This window comes from Dermochelys coriacea, chromosome 8 (assembly GCF_009764565.3).
Source record: "Dermochelys coriacea isolate rDerCor1 chromosome 8, rDerCor1.pri.v4, whole genome shotgun sequence".
Taxonomy (NCBI): Eukaryota; Metazoa; Chordata; order Testudines; family Dermochelyidae; genus Dermochelys; species Dermochelys coriacea.
Window position 1 is genome coordinate 34679499 of NC_050075.1, and position 26191 is coordinate 34705689.

Consider the following 26191-nt stretch of genomic DNA (forward strand, 5'->3'; position numbering starts at 1 on the left):
AGTGGTTTTTTGTTTGTGTCATATGGGAAGAGATTTAAAAAGAGGTAATGAAGTTATGCAGCAGTCCCTTAACGAGAATCTAAAAGTGCAGGAGTAGAGGGAGAGTGAAAGGGGGATCTGCCAGCAGAATGAGGAGTGCCGGCACAAATGCACAGAGCTCTGGCAGCAAAGCATGGATCAGCTGATAAACATCATCGAATGCCAAGCGGACTCAATCCAGGCGCTCGTAGCCATGCAGGCGGAGCACTACCGTGCCCTCCCCCCGTGCCCCCGCCCCCAGTTGTCCCAAAACACTTTCCCCAACATCCAGATTCTTATTGCCACTAGTTGCCTCCAACACCTGTAGCTTCACTGCCCAGACCTGAAAACTACAAGCCTTACCCACTCCACTCAGCCCCCATCACTATGCATTATAGCCATCCTGAAGTATAGCACTCATTGCACAGCACTCCAGACAGGGAGGCTGAGTATGATAACAGGACATATGCAAACTTGTGATTGTACTGTTCCCCACCCCACCCCCTTGCCCTTTCTGTTTCCCAAGCAGTTGTATTTCTTTTCAATAAATGGATTTTTTTGGCTTTGAAAAACTTCTTTATTATTGCATAAAGTAAAAGATACCTTAGTCCAGGAAAGAAACAGGCACTGCAAGTCAGTGTAGCAAACACAGATTCCTCCTAACATTGGAACCACTGCACTTCACTCCCGTGCAGGACACCAGACGTTACTGGTAGCTTTCAGCCTCAAATTGCTCCCTCAAGGCATCCCTAATCCTTGCAAGTCCTGTGCTAGGCCCCTCTAATAGCCCTGCTCTCTGGCTGTTCAAATTCAGCTTCCGGTGTTGAACCTCAGAGTTCCGTGCCTGAGTGAATCATTCACCGTTCTCTTCATAAATGTTACGGAGAGTACAGCACACGGATATAACCGTGGGGATGTTGTCATCGGCCAGGCCCAGCTTCCTATACAGAGAGCGCCAGCAGCCCTTTAAATGGCCAAAAGGACACTCCACAGTCATTCTGCACCGATTCAGCCTGTTGTTGAACCATTCCTTGCTGCTGTCAAGGCTCCCTGTGTAGGGTTTCATAAGCCACAGCATTAAAGGGTAAGCGGGGTCTCCAAGGATCACAATGGGCATTTCAACTTCCACTATGGTGATCTTCTGGTCTGGGGAAAAAAGTCCAAGCTTGCAGCTTCCTGAACAGGCCAGTGTTCCGAAAGATGCATGCGTCATGCATCTTTCCGGGCCAGCCTGCGTTAATGTCAATGAAACGTTCACGGTGATCCACAAGCACCTGGAGAAAATAGAGAAATACCCCTTCCGATTAATGTACTAGGTGGTCTGGTGCCAGAATTGGAATATGCGTGTCATCTATCGCCACTTCACAGTTAGGGAAACTCATTTGTGCAATGCCAGCACAATGTCATGCAGAGTCACGGTTCTTCTGAGCAGGATGCGATAATGGCCCTGCAAACTTGCATCAACACGATTCCAGCGGTCGACTTTCCCCACTTGAAACTGGTTAGTGATCGATCGGTAGCTGTCTGGAGTTGCTAGCTTCCAGATTGCAATAGCCACCCGCTTCTCCATCTTCAGGGCAGCTCTCAATCTCGTGTCCTTGCGCCACAGGGTGGGGGCGAACTCATCACACAGTCCCATGAATGAGGCTTTTCTCATCCAGAAGTCCTGCAGCTATTGTTAGTCATCCCAGGCTTGCATGACTATGTGATCCCACCACTCAGTGCCTGTTTCCAGAGCCCAAAAGTGGCGTTCCACGGTTTGAGCATGTCGGTGAATGCCACAAGCAATCTTGCGTTGTATGCGTTACTTGAGTCAATATCATTGTCGGAGTCCTCACTGTCAGTTTGTAGCTTAAGGAGTAACTCAACTGCCAAACATGACATGCTGGCAAGACTCGTCAGCATATTCCTCAGCAGTTTTTGGGCTCCATTCCTGCAGTAGTACAAAAAAACCTTGAAAGATGATGCAGAATGTGGACAGAAGCACAGGGATTGCTGGGGTGTTAACTGATGCATCATGGGACATTGGGACAGGACCCAGAATGCCCTGCCTCCTTCCCACAAGCCACAGCTCCAGAATGGGAAAAGTAGCTCTCTGGGATAGCTGCCCATAATGCACTGCTCCCAATGCTGCTGCAAATGTGCTCACGCCAGTGCACTTGCAGCTGTCAGTGTGGACAGACTGCAGTGCTTTACCTACTGCTCTCTCAGACGGCCGGTTTAACTCAAAGCGCTCTACATCTGCAAGTGTAGCCATGCCCTCAGTTATTCGTGAAGTATCGTCGAGGACATCAGAAGCTGCTGTAAAAACAGTTAAGTATTTAAAGCAGAGATGGGCAAACTGTGGCCCGCGGGACCCTCCTGCTCAGCCCCTGAGCTCCCGGCCTGGGATGCTCGCCACTGGCCCCTCCCCTGCTGTTCCCTCCTCCCCCGCAGCCTCAGCATGCTACGCCGCCAGCGCAACGCTCTGGGTGGCCAGGCAGCGCAGTTGCAGAGGCACAGCCTGACCTGGTGTTCTCGGCAGCGCGGTAAGGGGGCAGGGAGGGTTGGATAGAGGGCAGGGGAGTTGTGGGGGGGAGGGGAGGGTGGTTAGGGGGCAGGGTGATCAGAAGGCAGGGACCAGGGGGGTTGGATGGGGCAGAGGTCCCGGGGGGGCAAGTCAGGAATGAGGGGGGGTTGGATGGGGCGGCGGGGGGCAAGTCAGGAATGAGGGGGGGTTGGATGGGGCGGCAGGGGGCAGTCAGGGTTGGGGGGGGTCCAGGGGTGGTCAGGGAGGAGGGGGTGGTGGATGGGGTAGGAGTCCCGGGGGGGCTGTCAGGGGACGGGGGTGTTGGATGGGGCAGGAGTCTCAGGGGGGCCGTTGGGGGCGAGAAGTAGGGGGGTTGGATAGGAGGCGGGGGCCAGGCCATGCCTGGCTGTTTGGGGCAACACAGCTTCCCCTAACTGGCCCTCCATATAATTTTGGAAACCTGATGTGACCCTCGGGCCAAAAAATTTGCCCGCCCCTGATTTAAAGGCTTAAAAGGCTGTCTCTGTATGTGGTGGTTGTATGGAGTAGAAAAGTGGAAGATGGATTTGGGCTAGAACTGTGCCGGGAAGAGCTTAGATACTGCATTTATCTGCATTTAGGTGCTGTAGAAACCCCTATGGTCATGTACAACATGCAAGGTGGCAATTGATGTGCTCTCCAAATCACACACCTCCCTGAGAATACAAGCACAATTGTACATGTCCTAGTCCCCATCTACTAACATGAATTTAAAAGCTGCTTTCCTGTACCCGCTCTTTTGCATGCCTCCTGTGAGGAGCACAAGTCAATGTTAGTAAGATCAACATTAAGCAATAAGTTTACAAAAGAAGTTAGAAGGGGGTCTGACCAAAGTCTTGGGAGTGACATACCTGTGCAAGCTGTTGATGCTGAACAGGATTTAAGGTTTTTTGTCATGACTCTACTTCCATTTTGATGTAGTTTTCTATTTTATTTGTGTAGTTTGAGTTCTTTAATTAGATCAGCTAGACTTCCATTAAGTTTATAGCTGTGTAATTGACCTTATAATCAAATTGCTAACAAAACCTCCTTCAGTTGCTTTGCAAATTCAGTGCCTATGTAGAGTTTTCATATATAATGTGTATTGTTTTGCTCAGTCCTCCTCACTCTAATGCAAATGTCAACTTATTTAATGGTGGTTGGATTCAAATATAGAGTCTGAAAATTCCCCTTCATATCCTTGGGAAGCTGTCCTCAAAAAAATTCCGTAAGGCTTATGGGGTGGGAGAAAGCTGGCTAAAGTTGGAAAATTCTGTGGGACTGTTGAGTATTAGTGACTTTTTTTTTTAACAGAGCTTTAATATTGTGATCAGAAGTTCAAGGTGACTAAACCTGAAAAGTTCTCTTGCTAGTTTTATCATTGGTTTCAGATCATTGAAAAGCAAAGTGTGAAGACCTCTGTTATACCACACCCCCTCTCCCCATCTTTGAGCAATTTGTTGTGCTATACTTTGCTTTTCTCTTCAGATGTAAAAACCCTCCCCCCAGGCATACTTGTAGCCAACAACATGTCACATTTTATGATCAGCCAGCCAGCTTGCATTATATCAGTGTTTGGTTCTTCTAGATGTTGCAAGCAAAGAACTAGTAGCGGACCTGTGAGTCTAAAGCTGCCAGAAGGAGAATAGTCATGTTGAAGTGCTTCAGTTAATAACTAGTTTTGTTTCATTTAAGTTGATATCCTTACTGTAGGAGGAGGTTTTAACTTATCATGTTTTTGCCTTTTCAGTTTTATGGCTTGATCACTAAATTCTGCCACTTTTTGAGTAAGACATAGCGGGCTGTTTCTGAATGAAGCTGACAAAGAGCTGCTGAAGTCCTGGACAGGGCCTTAAATCATCATTGTGACTTTTGATTATGACAATAGCATAGAAAATACCTTGCTTGCAGGAACATCGCTGATCTGCTCTTTTGCTTCAGTAGATGCTTTCATTCATTCAGTAGCACAACTGATCTTGGGGGAGGGGGGGAGATTTCTGCACTATTCATATGACCATGAATCCTTTTGCCTTGCTATTTAACAACCCAGGATAAGTTACATTTTTCTCTAGTCCATTCCAGTTGTTTTCTACCATGTTAAGCATGCAAGTCAAATAACATACACTGATGTTTAGTGATCATTAATTCTAATCACTCATTTGCTACATAAATCAGCAGCTTTCACAATTTCAGAAATTAGCATTGAAATCATTAGGTGAGGGCTTAATTTAAGATTGAAATATAAGTTTTCTATCTCTTCCTAGGATATATTATTAGGTGTACCTTATGTAAGCATCTAGATTCCAGCAAACCAAATCCATCCAGTGACTCACAGCTTTGACTCCTGAGTAGTCAATTACAATTGACAGCACACTAGCGGTGCCCTTCTCCAATCACCAATGACTCTCTTCTCTTCCAGCTTCTGTGGAGTTGTTTAATTCTTCTTATTGTCTTCTAATAGATATAACACACACCTTAATCTCACCACTCCATTCTTGTCAGAGTGGTTAGCTTTCATTCACAGACTGAAATTAGAATCTAGTGTTTCTGATGTCCACTTTCAAATATGTTCTGTTTGTTTAAATACTTCAGAAATTTAAAAAATAGAAAGTGTGATTTCAAAGATAAAATGTCATCCAGTTGCTCATTTCCCTTGAAGTGTGGATTTTTTTACAACTGTGCTGAACCATTTTTTTGGACTAACCAAATTCATCATCAAAGTGGAGGAATGAAATTGGCTCCCCATACATGCTGACCTCAAATGTAGAGCTTTAAGAAAGTACATACAATATAGGAAAGATCCTAAAATCATGTCTGCCTCAGGAAGGCTTTGGGGTTAGCCTTTAATTACAGTAGTATTTTGAAGAATGAGGTGATCTTAACTAAAGATTTGCTGTCTTGGGCTCTAACAAACCAGATAATTTCAGTCCGTATGTCTTTCTGTATTTAAAACTTCTAATAAACGTCTGGATTAAAAGACTTTTTGGCCAAAGAATGCAGTGTACTACACATTCATTGTAATTTAGGAACAAAAAGGTAGCTTTAGAATACGAGTGAGGCTAATCTTCATTATTTCTAATTGCATGGTTTATAGATTGCACTTTTATTGCAGATTGAATGCTTAAGAAGATCAAAACAAAAATACCATGATTTCTTTGCTGCTTATTGCCAATAATCAGGGTGTGTGTGTTTTTTTGTTTGGAAAGCCAAGCAAGAATTCATCTTGCTGCACTGACAGATTCTTATACCAACTGATAAAGTTGGCTAATTTTGTAGTAGAAACTTGAATTCATATTTGCTGGTAAAACTTGCTACTCTATGGGTGTCCAAGGATACGTCTACATGTACGGCACTGCAACGGCACAGCTGTACTGATGCAGCTGCGCTGCTGCAGCATGTCTGGTGGAGATGCTCCATGACGATGGAAGAGAGCTCTCCTGTTGGCATAATAAAACCACCTCCACAAGCAGCAGAAGCTAGGTCTGCGGGAAAAGCTTTCTCACCGACGCAGCGCTGTGCACATGAGTGCTTGTGTCGGTGTAATTTGTCGCTCAGGGTGGCTTATTCACACCTTGAGTGACCTAAGTAATGTTGACATAGTGGTAATGTAGACGTAGCCCAGACTTTGCTTGTTTGAGGGTTGCCCTTTTCTTTTAGGATATGTGTTCAGTGCATAATTAACTTGGCTGATCAGCACCCAGGTTAGCCTAGCTCGAGTGTGAGGAGTCACACTGCAAAGCCATACTCCAAGTTACTGGCCAGGTCTACCCTACAGACCTATAGCGGTATCGCTGTGTTGCTCAGAGGGAGTGAAATCCATATCCTCTGAGCGACATAGTTATACCGACCTGATACCTTGTGTAGACAGCACTATGACAGTGGGAGAGCTTCTTCTGACATAGTTAATCTACCTCCCCAAGAGGTAGTAGCTATGCTGATGAAAGAAGTTCTCCCTTTGGCATAGGAGTTTCTTCACTAAAGTGCTGCGGTGGCACAGCTGCATGGCTCTATATGAAGATAAGCTTGCTGTATCCTTGCTAGGGCTTCACTTTCCTGGAAGCAGCAGCATGTCCCCCCTCTGGCTCCTATGTGGAGGTGTGGCCAGGCAGCTCTGCGCGCTGCCCCATCTACAGGCACCATCACTGCCGCTCCCATTGGCCGTGGTTCCTGGTCAATGGGAGCTGTGGGGACAGCACTTGGAGGTTTCCACATGGTAGAACCAAAACACATGGATTCTGTGGCAGATATCCTTTGAATTCAAGAAGCCCTGTGTATTCTAATGCTATTGTTAGGTTGCAAAATGGCTTCCTATAACCCCCTGTTTAGAGAGTGATTAGTCCAAGCATAAGACATTTCAGGCATAAGAGGGGCAAGGAGTTTGTGTGTCTACAGTGGCAGAGTTACAGCACCGGCAGTTACAGCGCTGCCCAGAGAGTGTTGAAGGGAAACTGCTGTTGTGTGAACACAGTCAGCTGCCTGTGCAACAGCATGTTCATGCTTACAGCACTTGCAGTGGTATTCGGAGTCGTGCACTCTGGGCAGCTATCCCACAGACTATCTTTTCCTCTTCTGCAGCTAAGAATTGTGGAAAGGCGGAGGGGATTGTGAGGCATCCTGGGTCCTGTCCCAATGCCCCATGATGCATTGCTTTGCATACCAGCAATCCCTGGGCTTCTGTTTGCATTTGGTGCCATCTTTCAATGGTTTGTGTATCCCACTCTGCCTCTTCAGTCTGCAGGAATGGATCCCGAACTGTTGACCAGCATGCTGCTTGCTCTGACTAACACATCACGAGTGGCAGTGGAGTTATTCCTTAAACTACAAAGGCAAGGGGAGTGCATCATTGATCTCGCCACGCATTGCTTCGACATGAGATTGCTTGTACTGAGTGGTGGGATCAAATTGTGATGCACATCTGGGAGACTAGCAGTGGCTGAAGAACTTTCAGATGAGGAAAGCCACATTCATGGGACCGTCTGAGCTCGCCTCAGCCCTGCGCCGCAAGGACATGAAAATGAGAGCTGCCTTGCCATTGGAAAAGCATGTGGCAATTGCACTCGGTGGAAGGTTTCAGAGTAGCAGCCGTGTTAGTCTGTATTTGCAAAAAAGAAAAGGAGTACTTGTGGCACCTTAGAGACTAACAAATTTATTAGAGCATAAGCTTTCGTGAGCTAGAGCTCACTTCATGGGATGCATTCGGTGGAATCCGATGAAGTGAGCTGTAGCTCACGAAAGCTTATGCTCAAATAAATTTGTTAGTCTCTAAGGTGCCACAAGTACTCCTTTTCTTTTTTACTCTGTGGAAGATGGCTACTCCAATCTGCTACCGATTTGGTCCCTAACCAGTTCAGAGTGAGAGAGTCAACCGTTGGTCTCGTGTTGATGGAAGTGTGTAGGGCCATTAATCGCATCCTGCTCCAAAAGACCGTGACTCTGGGCAACGTGTGTGACATTGTGGATGGCTTTGCCCAAATGGGCTTCCCTAACTCTCTGGAGGGGCAATAGATGGCACACGCATTCCAGTTCTGGCACTAGACCACCTAGCCACTGAGTACATTAATTAGAATGGGTATTTCTCTATGGTTCTCCAGACACTTGTGGATCACCGTGGGCATTTTGCAGACATTAAGGCAGGCTGCTCCAGAATGGTGCATGACGTATGCATCTTTCGGAACACTGGCCTGTTCAGGAAACTTCAAGCAGGGACTTTCTTCCCGAACTAGAAGACCGCCGAAGGGGAAGTTGTAATGTCCATCGTGATCCTGGGAGACCCCGCCTACCCCTTAATGCCATGGCTTAGGAAGCCATATGCAGAGCACCTTGACAGCAGCAAAGAGTGTTTCAACAACAGGCAGAGCAAGTGCAGAACTGTGGAGTGTTCTTTTAGCTGTTTAAAGGTCTGCTGGCGCTACCTATATGGGAAGCTTGACCTGGCTAATGACAATGTTCCTATGGTTATAGCCACATGCTTTATGCCCCATCATAATTGTGAAGGGAAGGATGAAAGCTTCACTCAGGGCTGGGCGGCTGAGGCTTAGTGCCTGGAGGCTGAATTTGAACAGCCAGAGACCAGGGCTATTAGAGGGCCGCAGCGTAGAGCCAGGATCAGGGATGCCTTGAGGCAGCAATTTGGAGCTGAAAGCTGCTAATATTTGTTGCTATGTTTGGGAGTGCTGAGCTTGTAATGCTAGAAGGTAATTGTGATTGGTGTAGGTAATGCAATATGAAGGTTTACGATATTGTATGTTGCTTTACAGAGCTCTGTTTGTTTTCAGTTAATAGAATAAAGATTACTTTCAAACCAGCACAATTTTTATTAAAAAACAGCCGGAGGGGAGAGACCAACAAAAAAAACATCAGCATTGAGGGGGATAGGGGAAGGGAAAGACCCAGGAGAAGGTGGGGTCTGTGGACTGTTAAAGATTTGTGTATGTCTAGCTATCATATACAGCCTTGTCTTTTGGAGTATAGGGCGATGGGTACTGTACTTCAGCAGGGCTAAACTGCAGAGGGACGGGTGTTGAGTGCAGTGGGTACTGGGAGTCCGCAGTGCTGGACTGTGGCGTGGGAGGAGTGGAATGCCGCGAGTACAGACTGGAGCCAGGAGGTTAAGAATGTGTTGGCAGTGTATGTGAAGCACATGGGAAAGAGTTTTGTGACAGCGGCTGCAGGGGAGGGTGGGTGGGGAGCTGCTTGGTTTGCAGTGCTAATATCGCCTGGAGCGTGTCCGCTTGGTGCTCCATAACATTTAAGAGACGCTCCGTGGCTTCATTCTAGCGCTTCGTGTTCTCCTTTCAGTCCTTCTTCTCGCTGTCCCGCCACTCATTCAATTCCTGTTTTTCGGCCACAGAGTGCATCATAACCTCATGGAGAAAGTCTTCCTTAGTTCTTCGTAACTGCTTTCTAATTCTGTGCAGCCATTCAGCTGGCGAGAACAAAGAGGGAGGCTGCCCTCTCAAGGTCCATCTCTGTTTAGCCAAAATGCAACATTTTACAGAAGCACTATTGTTTGCAACACACACAACAACACTGATTCAGTGATTTAAAACACCGCCACTATTCACATACCTGTTACTGTCTGACCCCAGGCAAGCACATATGAACCACAAGACCCCCAAAATGGTGAGTAGCCACAGGGGCAGCGTAAAACAGTGTTCCCGGACCCTACTGTACACTGGGCATGTGGCTCTCGGGGAGAGCCAGCACTGTAGTGGGAGCCTGATAATCATTCTTGTCCCCACATTTTCCACAGGCCTGTGTTCATTATGTAAGAGATCTCCCTACTAAAGGTGAGCAGGGAATCAAGGGAGGATCTTCAAGTCTGCAGCTTCTGCCCTGGCCCTTATGTGGCTCGCCTGTTTGCAGCAATGGTTTCTCTTGCCCCATCTCCACCCCTCCAGAGATGGCAGACTGGTGCAGGAAAGTTAATGGGGCAAGAAACAAAGCAGCTCTGCCAAAGAACCTATGGTAGCAGATTGCCCAGTATCTCCATGAGAGTTCTCTGAGGCAGATTCCCATGGAGTGAGGGAATCAATCAACACTCTGTTCCACTGCTCAGACTAGGCATGCGGTGGTACGCATATCATACAGACACAAGCCTGCTTTCTGCAACCCTCTTGCCCTCAACAACTCATTTCAGCGATTCCCAAAATCAAATTCACTTACCAGGGGCATCCTCTCCTGTTTGTGCTTTGCCAAGATCCGACAGCTGTGACTGGGCTAGCCTCCTCTGGGGTAGAAAAGAGCTCTTAGCTGCGTGCATCTCTGACCTCTGAGTTCTCCTTTGCCTCTGGGTCTCCCTCCCTCTCCACATCCTTGTCCAAGATTTCTTCTTCTGGCTTGGTCCACTCTCAACTGGTATGCAAGCCACTGAAGTATCCACAGTGGCCTTTACAGTCGAGGTGGTGTTGTCACAGAGTATTGCGTCCAACTCTTGTAGAACGAGCAGCTTGTGGGCACAGTACCAGAGCAGCTTGTGGTAGGCATTCCACAGCTCCTTCACTTTGACCTTGCACTGCAGTGTGTCCCGGTCACGGCCCTTTTCTGTCATGCATTGTGAAATCTGTCGGTAGGTGGTATAATTCCTGCGGCTGGAGTGCAGCTGGGACTAGACAGCCTCCTTTCCCCAAATGCTGTTGAGGTCCAACAGCTCCGCGTTGCTCCAAGCGGGGCTACCTGGAAAGATGCGCTAAGACCACTGCATGCATCACCGAGCAAACAGGAAGGGGACTTCCAAAATTCCAAAGGAATTTACGGGGTGGGGATGACTGGCACCTGAGGGCAGGGCAGTAGAGGTCAAACTGATGACCAGAGAGGCAAGAACAGGCATTGTGGGACACCTTCCATAGGCCAGTCGCCAGTTGACTAGGGTGTCTACACTGGCACCATGGAACTGTACCCCTGGTGCAGAAAGCTGTACGCCTTTTGTCAGGCTGTATTTGTTTTTGGTTTTGTTTGTACAGCGCTGCAACTGTGCATTTTCTGCGCACTAAGTGGCTTGGCAGTGTGTACTCCTCAGACGTTACAATGCAAAAAGCTGCTTTACTGCGTAGAAACTTCCCAGTGTAGACAAGGCCTATATCTCAAACTTTGAAGGATTAGATTTTTGTTGGTAAATGATTTTCACAGTGCACACACCAACTGACCAGTTTTTTCCCCAATGATAATTGAAACTTGCTGGTACGCAGAAAAATGTTATTTGAGAACTTAGTATGTGATTTAAGGATATTTACTTTTTATATTTTGTCAAGTGATGTTGGTAATTTGTCTTAACCATTATAAAACCGTAACTTTTTGAATCCTTGAACTTCTGATGTATGGGTGTTCAGCATATTAAAGCAACTGCCAATTCTACCTTTGTTTGTACTGCTACCTTTTTTTCATGCAAGAAAACAATAAAAATCAGATACCTTTATCTTAATTTGGGAATGGGATGAACACCATCTCTAATTTAAAATGTTGCATTGAAGAATGCACGCGCACACTTACCTGAGATTCCTTCCAGTTCATAACACTCATCCATACCAACCTGGTGAGACTGATTAGACTGTGATGGAGTCTCAAACAGGTCCTGACTTGCAGTGTGGCTGGGGTCCCATGTTGCATCTTCCCGTTTTGCCTTCTCTTTACTGTTCACGGCAGGGGTCTCTGTCTTGGGCTTTTTCTGAGGTATCCAGAGTGGTCTGTAGGGTGCTGGTACGGTCTCTGCCAAGTATGGTATGCAGCCCATTGTTAAAGCAGCAGGTCTGTGGCACAGAACCAGATCTATTGTTGGCCTTGTGTTATGGCTGGCAAATTTCCTTTGTGTTTACGTGGCGCTGCTGATCCCTGTTGAACCCCTTTGAACCAGGGATGCAGGCAATCTATTAATAATGCCCATCTTTCTATGGCTGGTCCATATCTATGCTTGCACAGCTTTTTCTGTCCACAGTTGCAGGAGATCCAGTATCTCCAGGCTGCTCCAGGAAGGAGTATGTCTAGGGAGTGGAGTTGTCATGGTCAGTTGGGCAGTTGCATGAGGGTGAGCTGCTACTTGTGCTTGCTAAGGTGGGCAATCAGGAAAAGGTATTTAAAAAACATGAAGGAGTTTTAAAGGGGATGGAGTGGCTTCCAGTTTGTGGAACCCCTGGGCAGTGGAGCTTACGATTGTGACCAGAGCAGACAGTATCACAGGGAATGGGCACATTATGGGACAGCTTCTTGAGGACCGTTAGGTTAACACAATGCAAGTGTAGCCCCTCAGTAGGTCAGCTGTCGCTGCATTGCTGTAAATGGCTGTTTATGTAGATCCGAGACAAATTTGAGTAGACATATGCACAAATAGGTTGAGGCAAGGCAACTTCTATCCTGTATGACTTATGGTCCAGTATCCTGTCTTCAGACTGTGGCCAGTGCCAGATGCTTCAAAGGGAATAGAACAGGGCATTTATCAAGTGATCTATCCCCTGTCATCCAATCGGAGCATCTGGCTGTAAGAGGCTTATGGACACCTAGGGCATGGGGTTGCATCCTTGACCATCTTGGCTAATAGCCATCGATGGACCTATCCTCCATCAACTTACCTAATTTTCTCTTGAACCCTGTTATGGTTTTGGCCATCACAATGTCTCCTGGCAAAGAGTTCCAGAGTTTACTGTGCATTGTGTGAAGAAGCACTTCCTTTTGTTTTAAACCTGCTGCCTATTAACTTCATTGATGACCCCTTGTTCTTGTCAACCTAACGGTGTAGTGTAGACCGTGCCTCAGTCTTTAAAGAAGTCCTCCAACAAAAACTGGATAAAATTTTTCTGGTACTTCCAAGATAAATATGGGAATAAATGCTTTTTCAAGAGAAGCATGCTTTCAGGCTCGTAATATAAAGAAGCACAAAGGAGACAAACCAAAATATTTTTATTTGGAGGTCACCTTTAAAAAAATTAACTATCCTACATAGGAGATGGAAGGGTGTAACTTCAAACATTGGGCATCATTTAAAACATGGAGAGCCAGAAATTGTGACCTATGGCTTAAAAAGTAACCTGGAACTGTTTTTGCACACCTGTAAATATATTTAAATACTGGGTTCCGTAGAATCAAGTTGTTGCTTATCTGTGTGTGGTTTTTAGCAATCTGAGTACTGTCAGGAGGTAAAGCTAAAACTGGGTATTTCCTTAATTCATTTTCTCTCTCCAGCATGTTAGTTCTATTCTCAAAACCATGGTACTCTTAGAGAGATGGATCAGGTCTGTTCAGTGTCTTAGGAAGAATACCAAAGAGAATTGTGAAGTGCCACTTGACTGTACGGTGGGGATGTAAACATGAAATCTCTTTGAGGAAGATGGGGCTTAGCTATGGCTTCGAGCATGTACAGTAGAACCTGAGTTACAAACACCAGAATTATGAACTGACCAGTTAATTACACACCTGATTTGGAACTGGAAGTATGCAATCGGGTGGCAGCAAATGCAGTACAGTGCTGTGTTAAACATAAGCTACTTAAAGGGTAGGGAGGAGAGTTTAAAAAAAAAATCTGACAAGATAAAGAAACTGTTTGTGCTTTTTTCATCTAAAGTAAGATGGTTAAAGGCATTTTTCTTCTGCATAGTAAAGTTTCAAAGCTGTATTAAATCAATGTTCAGTTGTAAACTTTTGAAAACAACCATAATGTTCATAATTCTGAACAAACATTTAGGAGTTGCAAATCTCTCAGGAATGGAGCGGGTTTGTAACTCTGAGGTTCTACTGTATTCATAAAGCTGTAAAGCAGCCTTATAGTGGGAGATTTTAAGGGAAAGCGTTTGGTTCTAGCCATGAAATATTGATAAATATGGAAGGTGTAAAGCAGTTGAACATGCTCAGGCTTTTTGGCTGTATGTAGCAGCATTGCTATAGCTGAATGTAAGCTGACTTTATATTCAAACTGTTTAAAAGAAAACAGCCTCAATTTGGGTTTGAGAAGTAACTGCGGGTTGGAGGGAAGCTGGTTTCTGACTCATAAAATATTAGCTAGAGACTGACCTTTGTCAGAATAAGACAAATGAACTACCAAAACACTTTTGATGGGGCACTCTGCTTGGAAATACTATATTTTAGGTAGTTTTTCTAGGCTTATTTAACATAAACGTAACAATCATGGTGTCATAACTGAAAACACAATTTTGCACTGAAATGATAAAACTGGTTATTTCCAAAGGCAGTGCAAATTTGACTTTGAGCAGTAGCTACTTTTTAATGTAGCACTTTTATATAACCATTGTTTCATTTCAAAATCAATCCGTCATAGCAAAGAAGACCTAGTAAGACTGAAGTTAACTTTTTTCCTTCTCTCTCTCTCTCTCTCTCTCAAAGAAATGACTACTGTTAATGCAGGCAGTGTTAACTTCAAATGGGATCCCAAAAGTTTAGAGATAAGAACACTGGCAGTTGAAAGACTATTGGAGCCCCTGGTAACACAGGTAAGAAATCTATATATCAAGCTCTCAGGTTTTTGGTAAGTTTCAATTTGATGATTAATCCTCCTACCTTGAAGTTTGAAGTCCAGAAATGAAAACCTGGTCTGAAATGGATAGGTGGAGGGGGACTGTGGGCGAGCAAGAACAAATGGCTTTTGCTCAGTCTGTTGGTGTTTAAGAATGCTTCTAGTCTTAATCTTAGAAGACTCAGTGTTTTGTTTGTTTTTGTTTTTTTTGCTTTTGTCACAACTTAATATAACACAATCCTTCATTTAATCAGAAGTGCAAAAAGCACATATCACATTGCTGCTGAAGTTTTATTGTACTTGTGCTCAGTTTCTCTTCTCTGTGGTACAATTTTTTTTTCCCCAACAAGAATCCTTTTGGTGAAACTTATTTAATTGTTCTTATCTAAATATTGTTCTTTACAATTGTGTCACTAGAAACTGAGATGCTGTAGAAAGTTCTGTCTTGCATTAGAATTCTGGTGAACTAAAAGCCCTTACTTATGGTGGGAAGAGCAGCAACTGCTATAGTTAAGATTGCATAACAGCTTTAATTTGAATTCCCTGTTAGATAGAAAGCTTTTATAAGCAAAAAAGCATTCACTTTGGGGAGAGCAGCCAAACAGTGAAAATTTTGAGCAGAAATGGTGGTTGCCTGCAGTACAAGGCAACTAGATATTTTCCTATTTGAAAATACCAGAAGCCCTTTTTATACATGTCTTTAGCCAGAATTCGTTGGGAGGAATAAAAGTTGAAATAGGTAATGGAACAAACTCTCATTTAGAAAAAATGCCATGGTCAAACTTAGTTTTCATTTGACAGAACTCTTTGACAATTGCATGCTTATACTTGTAAAGTGTCCGCTAAACTTTTATGTAGAGTTCAGCCACTGAAGACTTTGTTTTGTATGTGTGACTAATTACATAATAAAGTGTACTGAAGAAGATGGAGAGGGTGGGTACATACCTTGTAAGGCCTACAGGATGGAGGCACCGAATAAAGATACTTTGGGCACGCTGAAGATTTGCAGCAAAGGGTTTCTCATGCAGACCTCTTAAAGTGCCTTGGGGAAAGAATTACAGTGGCATCTAGCCCGTTGTTCAAGAATAGGGAACTTAAATAATTTTGCCAATTTGTCCAGAATGTCTCAGTTCTGGAGATCAGAAAAACTCTCTTCAATGTGTGAAGGTCTGCAGATCTTGCAATCAGTCAGGTTCTGTTTCCAAAGCTGAATACCCCATCATTCATTGGCAAAAAGTAGACTCTCTATTTCTTGATGAACTTAATATTATTTTCTGTTTCTAAAGTTGTAAAACGTAGTTGGATTTCCTACAGTTTAGTTCTGTATCCTTGCAAATTCAGAGTCATTCATAGATTTCTCCCGTTAGAGAAATTCAATTGACGTCATCCAAAGAACAAACTTTTTTTCAAGGCATTCTGAGTTCAGGATAATTTTCTTTCATGAGGTACTGCAGCAGCAACAGCCTGTACCTGCAGTTCCAGGTGCTCTAAGTGGTATGACAGGGAAAATAACCAGAAGAAGGTAAAGCAAACTTCCTCTTGCAGTAAATTTAGTGCATGAACTGAGATCTGTTGGTGAAAGCTGTCCCTAGTGAAGGACAGTCATCACCAAAGAGGGCTTCTTACCTGCCATGGGTCCACTGATAGGCAAGTAGATAGATCTTTGAGGAGCTACAGAGCCACTTCATTAGCCCTTGAAGTTTCTAGAGCATCCATTTTGTTTCCCAAAGGGAGAAATGGTGGCATGGTGAAATCTGTCAGAGGTCCTGCCACTGAAGATGAGTGTACTCTATATCCTGGAGGTTCCCTTATGAAACATGAGCTAGAGAGTGGGCTGTTGATCCTGGAGCTGTGCCACAGAAGTGTAGCTGCAGATGAGGAAGATTTCCTGTGACCTGTTGTCATAAGTGAATGCTTATGCACTAATGGCAAAAACTGAACTTAAATCCTAAAACTTAAAACAAAAAACCCACTAGTTGTACCAGTTCAAGTCAAGAATGGCCTAAAAACTTTTGTGTAGCTAGTGTGTTAAAGCTTCATGTCAAGAAATGGGATTGTTACAGATAAATCTTAAGTGATCAGTTTTGGTAACTTCCTGTTAAAAATACAAGAAGCTAAACAAATGGCAGATCTTGTATCTCTTCAGTTTGACATTTTGAAGCTACTTACTGAGATTACCTAAGTGTAAAGAAAACCAGAATTTATTCCTCTTTTTAAGCACATTTCAGAATGCTACTAAAGAATAATATAGAGACCATAAATCAACAATGGTATCTGCCTTGCCTGTTGGTAAGAGGCAAGAAAACGTCAGTTGTCTGTATCAAGGTGTCTGTGCCCCAGAGTCATGTGCTTTGTAGATCAAATAGTATCTTTCTGCCAGTGTCTATCAAGACTTATTTTTCCTTAGAGCAATGGCAGCTTCCTGGAAAAGGAAAGATCATACTTTTTTGTATTGAGAGAGATTTGTAAGACCCCCTGTAAGTTCTTGATCTTTTTAAAACTAGATGTACAAGCAGTGGTGGATGAATTCTGTTCTTATTGGAGCACTACAAGTAAATGGCTTTGTCCAGAGTGGTTCCGCCTTATAGTAACGCTACAGATGGGATCCCATCTGTAGGATCTGCAGACATTGCTATTGGAAGACAGTGAATTTTCAGGTAGACACTTCCCTACTGGCTTTTAAATTAAACTTCTTTGGGTGCGGGGGGGAGAGAGACGGGGAGTTTGTGGTCACATAACTGGACTCTCATAATGCATATGCATATGCACATGCACAAAGAAGCCAAATTAAGGCTGCACAGACAACCTCAATTCTTTCATTTTCTGACTTGAGTATTTTAGAAGAACATGAAGGCTGCAAAGTAGCTTTTTTACATGTGCATTACTGGGGCTTTTAAAAGAGCAAATTGCAGGGGGGACGACAAATACCAAATTCCATCATGGACTTTTGACACCTACATGGGTGGTCATGAAGCAAAAATGAAAACAGGATAGTCTGCAAAATATATTTGATGCTTTTATACCAATGCAAGTATGGGGAACAAGCAGGATGAACTGGAAAACGTGGTATATGAAGAAAAATGTGACTTAATTGGCATTAGAGAGACTTGGCGGGATAACTCCCATGATTGCAGTACCAGCACTGAGGGATATAGCTTGTTCCAGAAGGATAGGTATGGGGGGGGGGAAAGGAGGAGGGATTGTGCTCTATATCAAGAATGTATACACTTGGTCCAAGAGAAAGTGAGCGACAGGTCTACTGAGAGTCTTTGGGTGAAGATAAAAAGGGAAAAGAATAGCCGCGATCTTATGGTGGGGTGGTCTATTATAGGTCATCAAATCAAGAAGAGGAAGTGGATGAGGCATTCTACAAGCAGGTGACAAGATTAGCGAACACACACAAGCTAATATTAATGTGGGATTTTAACTTCCCTGATATTTGTTGGACACTTATTATAGCAAAACATATGTCCTGCAAGTTCGTTCTTGTGCAGGGGACAACTTTCTGATTCAGAAAGTTGAGACAACAACTAGGGGGTCATCCATTTTGGATATGGTGTTGATAAACAGGGATGAATTAGTTGTGAAATGTGAAAATGGTTGGGAACTTAGTGTTGTTGATCTGATAGAATTCAAGAGCCTAATGAAAGGAGGATATGAGAGGCAGATTTCAACCAACTCAGAGAAATAATAGGTGAGGTCCCATGGAAAGACCAATTAGGAAGAAAAGGAGTTGAAAGGGATTGGCAGTTCCTAAAAAATGTAATACTAGATGCTCAACATCAAGCTAGTCTGTTGCAGAGGAAAGATAAAAGCTACAGGAGGCCAATGTGTATGCACAAGAAGCTGGAAGGAGGGGCATGTCACCAAGGAAGGAATACATGGGAATAGCACAAGCATGTAGGGACAAAATCAGGAAAGCCAAGGCAAAGAATGAGTTACCGCTGGCAAGAAATGTTAGAGACAACAAGAAGGGATGGTGTGGATCCATTACTCAATGTAAACGGTGAGCTGGTAACAGAAGATGATAGGAAGACTGAGCAGCTCAATGCCTACTTTTGCTTCAGTCTTTTCACAAAAAATAACGTGACTGGATAACGAGTACAGTTACTATAAAGGGGAAGGGATGCAGATCAGGATAAGTAAAGAAAACTTCAGATCTTCTGACTGATCTGAATGAATTCACGTCACCACAGCTTGCTGAAGAAATCTCTGCACTATTGGCAATAATATTTGCAAACTCATGGATGACGAGAGGTCCCAGAAGACTGGAGAAGGGTGAACATATTGTCCATCTTTAAAAATTAGAGGAAAAAAGAGGAGCTGGGGAATTTGTAGACCCGTCATCCTGATCTCAATACCTAGGAAGCCGGTAGAATAAAGTATAAAACATTCAGTTTGCAAATACCTGGAGGATGAAGGGGTAATTGCTAGCAGCCAGTGTAGCTTTATTAAGAACAATTCATGCCAGACCAGCTTGATTTCATTTTTTGACAGGGTAACTGGTTTGGTGGATGGGGGGGGATGCAGTGGACATAATATACCTCGACTTCAGCAAGGCTTTTGATCCCAGATTGGCGGGTAGCGATTGATCTATCGGGGATCGATTTATTGCATCTAGTGTAGACGCAATAAATTGATCCCCGATCACTCTGCTGTCGACTCCTGTGGCAAGAGGCGGAAGTGGAGTCGATGGGGGAGTGATGGCAGTCAACCCCTTGCCGTGAGGACGCAAGGGAAGTCGACCTAAGATACGTCAACTTCAGCTACACTATTCTTGTAGCTGAAGTTGTGTATCTTAGGTCGGAAAACCAACCCCCCCGTCCCGCCCCCCCCATAGACCAGGCCACAGTCCCACATGACATGATGCCAATTTTTAAAAAGGGCTCCAGAGATGATCCCGACAATTCAGGCTGGTAAGCCTGACATTAGTACCAGGTAAACTGGTTGAAAATATAAAGAACAAAATTGCCTGACGCACTTAGATGAACATAATTTGTTGGAAGAGGTCAACGTGGTTTTTGTAAAGGGAAATCATGCCTCATCAATCTGCTAGAATTCTTTGAGGGGCTCAACAAGCATGTGGATAAGGGGATCCAGTTGATTTAGTGTACTTAGATTTTCAAAAAGCCTTTGACGAGGTCCCTCACCAAAGGCTCTTAAAGTAAGCTGTCATGGGATAAAGGGGAAGGTCCTCTCATGGATTGGTAACTGGTTAAAAGATAGGAAACAAAGGTTAGGAATAAATGGTCAGTTTTCAGAATGGAGAGCAGTTGAGTGGTGTCTCCCGGGGGTCTGTACTGGGACCAGTCTTGTTCAACATATTCATAAATGATTTGGAAAAAGGGGTAAACAGTGAGGTGGCAAAATTTGGAGATGATACAGAGCTACTCAAGATAGTTAGTTAGTTCTCAAGCAGACTGCAAAGAGCTACAAAAGGCTCTTTCAAAACTGGGTGACTCAAGAAAGATCTTGGGGTCATTGTGGATAGTTCTCTGAAAATATCAACTGAATGTGCAGCGGCAGTCAAAAAAGCAAACAATGTTGGGAATCATTAGGAAAGGGATAGATAAGAAGAGAAAATATGATATTGGCTCCATAGAAATCCATCATATGCCCACATCTTGAATAATGCGTGCAGATGTGGTTTGCTCCATCTCAAAAAAGATGTGTTGGAATTGAAAGGTTCAAAAGAGAGTAACAGAAATGATTAGAGATATGGAATGGCTTCTGTATGAGGAGAGATTAATGAGACTGGGACTTTTCATCTTGTAAAAGAGACGACTAAGGGGGGATATGATTGAGGTCTATATAAAATCATGACTGATGTGGAGAAAATAAATAAGGAAGTGTTGTTTACTCCTCATTACACAAGAACTAGAGGGCACCAAATGAAATTAATAGGCAGCAGGATTAAAACAAACACAAGGAAGTATTTCTTCACACAATGCACAGTCAGCTTGTGGCACTCTTTGCCAGTGGATGTTATGAAGGCCAAGACGAGAACAGGGTTCAAAAAAGAACTAGATAAATTCATGGAGAATAAGTCCATCAATGGCTATTAGCCAGGATGGGCAGGGATGATGTCCCTAGCCTCTGTTTGCCAGAAGCTGGGAATGAGTGACAGGGAATGGATCACTTGATTATCTTTGTTTATTCCCTCTGGGGCACCTGGCATTGGCCACTGTCGGAAGACAGGATACTGGGCTAGGTGGACCTTTGGTCTGACCCAGTATGGCCATTCTTATAACATTCTGATATGTAAGCTGGAGAAATGCAGGCACAGCAGAACTACCATTACATGGATACATAATAGGTTAAACAACTTCAAACAAAGAATACCTATAATAGAATGATGCCAGATTGAAATGACCTGTGTTTTGCAGGAACTTTCCAAAAAACTTCAGCCTGAGGCAGACCTTGATTATGGAAAAATTCAGCCAAAATGGTTAAAACTTGAAGTTTTTTAAGCAACTGGAAATAGGGTCTTAAAATGGAAAGTCAGTCAACCTTAAACTTACAGGTGGTGGTACGAACTGCACCTAGAAAAGTGATTAAATGAGAACTTGCTGACAGGTTGCAGCCATCTAATTTGGCTGTAAAATCACTTTCCTTGCAAAGTCCATCATCCCTGTCTTGGACTGAAGAAAGGCTTAGCTTTCTGTAGATGTGCCACTTCAATCCTGTTAATCTTTTTAAATGTTTCAAAGTCTTAATGGTCCTGAACTGTTTCAAACTTAGATTCTTCTTGTGTGAAGGCAAATCCAAAATAGCCCTGGCCTCTTGCTGAAATTGTAGCTTAATGATACATAGAAAAAGATGCAACTAACTTTTTTAATCAATTTTTTGTCTGCTTCTTAAAAAAAACAAAAAAAAACAACCCCCTCTCTAAGCACTTTAGCTTGTTTATCATACTTGTCTAATTACAATGTCGCTATGCTTCTTGATTAAAGAAGCATGAAAACGGCTCAAAAATGAATTTACTGGCAATTAAGTACTGCCTACTTGAAGTCAGCATAGGTATTCTAAATATGCTATTGATTCAGAAAATCCAAGCTATTGGGTTGATAAACTTGTATCTTGTTACATATACTTATTCGGTATACATCTCAACTATAAATATCCCTTTTTTCAGGTTACAACACTAGTTAATACCAGTAACAAGGGTCCTTCCAACAAAAAAAGAGGACGTTCTAAGAAGGCCCATGTTTTGGCTGCATCAGTTGAACAAGCAACAGAGAATTTCTTGGAGAAAGGAGACAAAATTGCAAAAGAGAGTCAGTTTCTTAAAGAGGAACTAGTGGCAGCTGTGGAAGATGTTCGCAAGCAAGGTGACGTATTTTTTTGTGATAACTTAAATCTGAGTTTCTCTCAAATCTGTCTGTCTTTTAGCTATTCTTTCTAATGCCCATAATTTTATCTGTGTGCATTCAGCTTCCAAACTTTGTCGTTCAATTTCCCTCCACTTAAATATCGTTTTAGTAGTTTAAACAGCACAGATGCCACAAGTAAATAGTCTCCACTACAGAAGAGAGAAATAGATTACATTCTTTAAAGGGCATTTTCAACTTAATTTTGCTCCCAAAATAAACTTTCTTTAGGAGAGGTTTTCTGTAAAAGCTGAATTTTAAAAAGCACAATTTTTTAAACATGGGAATGTTTAAAATGAAACATTGCTGTACCAAGGCAGAGGGCAGGAGCAGCACATGGAAGTGGAGAAGGAGTGACAGCTGAACTGATCAGCAATTGATAGCCTGCTGAGTGATTTCCCCACCAGCTAGCTCCAACAGGCTGCTCTTCCTGCAACCAATGGACAAAGCAGGTGGCTGCCAAACAGTGCTATAAGGGAGCATTTGGCAACTTTAAACGAGCTTGTTCTCTAATTGATCAGCAACTTAACCACAAAACAATATTAACCAGGACAATGTTAAGTGAGGAGTTATTGTAGTTATTAGTGGTGCTGCTGATGAGCTACAAATTAAGCTCTGTGCAAAGAGGAAGAAATTCCTCAAGCTGAGTGCTAGTTGATCTTTCCACAATGTTATAGTGAGCAGTGGTAATAAAGATTGTTAAACTGCATCAATATGACTCGATCCCCCAGTTAACTTTCCAAAACATTCAACTCTTGTAGCTGAAATTTTCTGCACTTGAGTCTGGCAGTGACGCTTTGGGAACAAAATTCCTTCAGCTGTGAGCGTTCTAGAAGGGTGAAATACTACTTTCATCCTTTAAGGTTTCTCCATTTCTCCTTCCTTCCCCCATCATCAACAACTCAAATTAAACTTGATGTATAACTAGTGCTAATTGGGCTATGGCCACCCTCTGATTTAAAAAATATTGATAAAGGTTATCCAAACAATCTTTTCTAATTGCTTCTGAGTGCTTATTGGGCATCTGACTCTCTCAGCCTGTCCCAATAAAATTTTGCGCTCCTTCCTTGTGGTGTTGTGTTGTGTTTTGCATTGCATATTACCATGGCATGGTCATGGGGCTAAACTGTTGGGACAATTTGCACGAAGGAGATTGCACATAGGCTGGATTAACAGAGCAGCAACAGCCTTTCAGAAAACTTTTTAGGCAAATAACAGTAAATGTTGGGCTCTTCTTCCCAAAGTTCTGTGCTACCTTGCTCTTTCTTGTTCCTACAAAATACAGGTATCATCTCCGCTCTCATTTGTATATTGAATTGTGTAGGGGCATTCATGTGGAGCAATTGAATGACTTGATGTATTGAAGTGTGTATATATAATACACTAAACTTTTTAAACTAGTGTGGCATCCTTTCTGCAGCAGGATGAGAGAATCTTATTTTGTTTTGGAGCTGTGAAGATGTTCACAGCAATTTCCTTTTTGCTCATGCCCTTTTCCTTTCTCCACCCCTTTTCCTTCCCTGCCAACTTTCCCCAAACATCAAGGTCCGATGTATTTGGTAGGTCCCTCTGCCTGATGGTGCCTAGTAAGTTTGCACACGCTGAACTAATATGATCTCTGGGTTACATATAGTAGTACATTAACACTTGGGTTGGCTTAGCATTAACCTTGCATTTTTGCTTCACGTTGGGAAATCCTTGTTCTCAAAGTGAACAAATGCTGGTTTTCCTGAGCCTGCATTATATTTCTAAGCATAAATAGCTGAGGCCTCTACAGAGGTAGAACATATAAGAGTCTGACCAAATCCCTGGGTGCTATTGGTTTGAAATGTTCCTTTCTAAATTGCTATCTGACTTTGCTAGCGCATGCGCTCTCTTTCTCTATATAAAAATATTATATGGAGCTCTGTCTCGAGAATCTGGCTAATATACAGCATGAATATAATTCTTGTTCACCATAATTGATTTAATTTCTAAATTAACAGGACTGGTCTCTTGCCTATGTCACTGCTGAATGACAGTGCTTTGATTTTGTTAGGGACAAAATGTTATGTTGAGGTCAGTAAACTACATCACCTCCCAATTATGGGTAAGACTGATTTTAGAATGGAGAGCTGAATATAGCATAAAATAGCTCTCTGATTCTGTAGTTGAATTAGTGAACCGTATGTTCTCTATATTACTGAATTTGCTTTATTAATGCAATATATGGGGTCGGTCTTCTACTCGAGAAATGTTGCTGTTCTGTGGTAGCACAGCAGCGTAGACACTTTTTACAGCAATGGAAATGGTTCTTCGGTTGCTGTAGTAAATGCTCCTTCTCCGAGAGCCAGTAGCTAGGTCTTCCATCAACCTAGCAGTGCCTACACCTGAGCTTAGATCAGTTTAATTACATTTGCACATGGTTTTTTCACACTGCTGAGTGATGTAGTTAAGTTAACCTAACTTCGTAGTGTAGACCAGCCCTTAAATGTTTATATTGAATAATAAAATTAAGACTGGCTGTTTGTGAACCTCCTGGATTGTCAAGACTATATGCCTCTTTGTAGAGGTCTGCTTGAGCCTAAGTTTAAAGCCCAACCTGAACCTGAACCAAGCCCAGAAGTGTCGAACTGTTTTCATACCCAAATCATGCCCAGCACTTGTAGGGAGTTAGTTTTTGCTTTGGGAGCTATGGTCAGAGGTGGGGTGGTCTATGCCCCGAGGATCAGTGGTGTTTTTTGCCCCATAGAAGCTTGGCCTGCGAGAACTGGTGAGCTTGGTCCCTGCAGCAGGGAAGCCACCTCTGTCACGGGGATCAGTGGATCAGCAGCTGTTTGCATAGATGCGTATCTCTGGGTTAAGACCAAGCAGCTTTGCCACCTCATCCAGAGCATCTGCTTGCCCAGCAGTGCAAGCCCAGGGTTCAGACCTCTGCATGCAAGCCTGGGAGGCTGTCACCCACCACCCCATTCAAAGGAACGAAAGGGACAAAGGACCACCTGTCCCTGATTTTCTCCCAGTTGTCTCAACCTGTCAGCAGCACTGGGATGCTCTACGTATTGCAGTGGTGGTACCACTACAGCTTCCACTCCCCTTTGAATGTACCACAGTTGCTCTTTGGGGAGTTTGTTTTGTAGCACTGCCAATGTCATTCCTGCTCAGGGTACCTCGCTACCAGAGACGGGGCTGTGATGTCCCCCGGGGTCAGAAGGGCTGGGGACTGAAAATGGAGTTGAATGAAGGGGAAGAATATGGGGGCGAGAGTTGAGGAGAACAGGACTGTGGGGGCAGGGGGAATGGCAGAAGAGGAGGAGAATTCACAGACCAAGTAAGTCAGAGGAGGGCTTTAGGAAGTTGGAACCACATGCACACAGAAGGGGAAAAAAAAAGACTGAACCTGAGCCCCTTAGAGGGTCGGTCTATTTTATTTATTTATTTATTTTATTTTATTTATTTTTCTCCATACCCAAACCCAGCACTTGTCACCAGGTCCAGTTGGATTATAAGGGTCTAGGTCTTGGATCCAGCTTGTTAAAACTTTAGTACATCTTTCTGAAGGGTCATGGGATTAAAGCTGATCCTGGATGAACTATATTTTGGTTCACACGCACAATTCATGCTGTTCCTATCCACTTCTTGTCAGCTTTGTTGTAGTCATAGACCATTCTGGCGTGCCTGCATGCCAATGAATATCAAAGTGTGTAAGTATTTTCTGGAGAAACCTAGCACCCTGGGACCAGAAGAGTGGTATGAATAAACATACTTCATCTAAATTGCCATTTTGGTCTCTATTCCTTATAACTATCACTGTATTTCTAAAATGTTATTTCTGAACTGCCTGTGTAAATTATCCTTGTCCTTGTTCATCGGAAACAATGAGAAATAACCTCTTGTCAGTTACTTGCAGTACTTCATCTCTCTGATTCTGGGCTACTGTCTCTAAAGTAGTGCAGCATTAGTCAGTTGGTTCAATCAGGTTCAGAGTGCTTAAGTATACAGAAGATGTACATATTTTCTGTTAGGTAAAATGTGATCAGCAGTGTCACCTTGGTTCTGTAATCCTATACCTTTTGAGTAGTATGTAATAGATAAACCTGTCTTCAGTAGTGCTTACGAATCTACCAGAAAAAAATTAAATAAAACCAAACCCTCTGATCCAGTGGTTCTCAACCTGTGGCCCGTGGGCCGCTTGTGGCCCAATCAGCACATAGCTGCGGCTCATGTGACATTCTCAGGATTGTAGAGGTAGTATTGGATGCGGCCCACAGTGGTAAATAGGTTGAGAACCACTGCTCTGATCTGTAACTTATAGATCTAGCTAATGTAATTCTAAAACTT

The 26191-nt window shown here is 43.4% G+C and overlaps 1 protein-coding gene across 2 annotated transcripts in view; it reads left to right on the forward strand.

Annotated features, from left to right (window-relative positions):
• Positions 1–26191, forward strand: part of CTNNA1 (catenin alpha 1) — a 189162-nt gene that overhangs the window by 13124 nt on the left and 149847 nt on the right. For both annotated transcript variants that reach the window (XM_038412232.2, XM_043520096.1), the window contains exons 2-3: positions 14372–14478; positions 21637–21832. In XM_038412232.2, the coding sequence (XP_038268160.1) occupies positions 14374–14478; positions 21637–21832 (301 nt within the window). In that variant the 5' untranslated portion in view covers positions 14372–14373. The remainder of the gene's footprint in view (positions 1–14371; positions 14479–21636; positions 21833–26191) is intronic.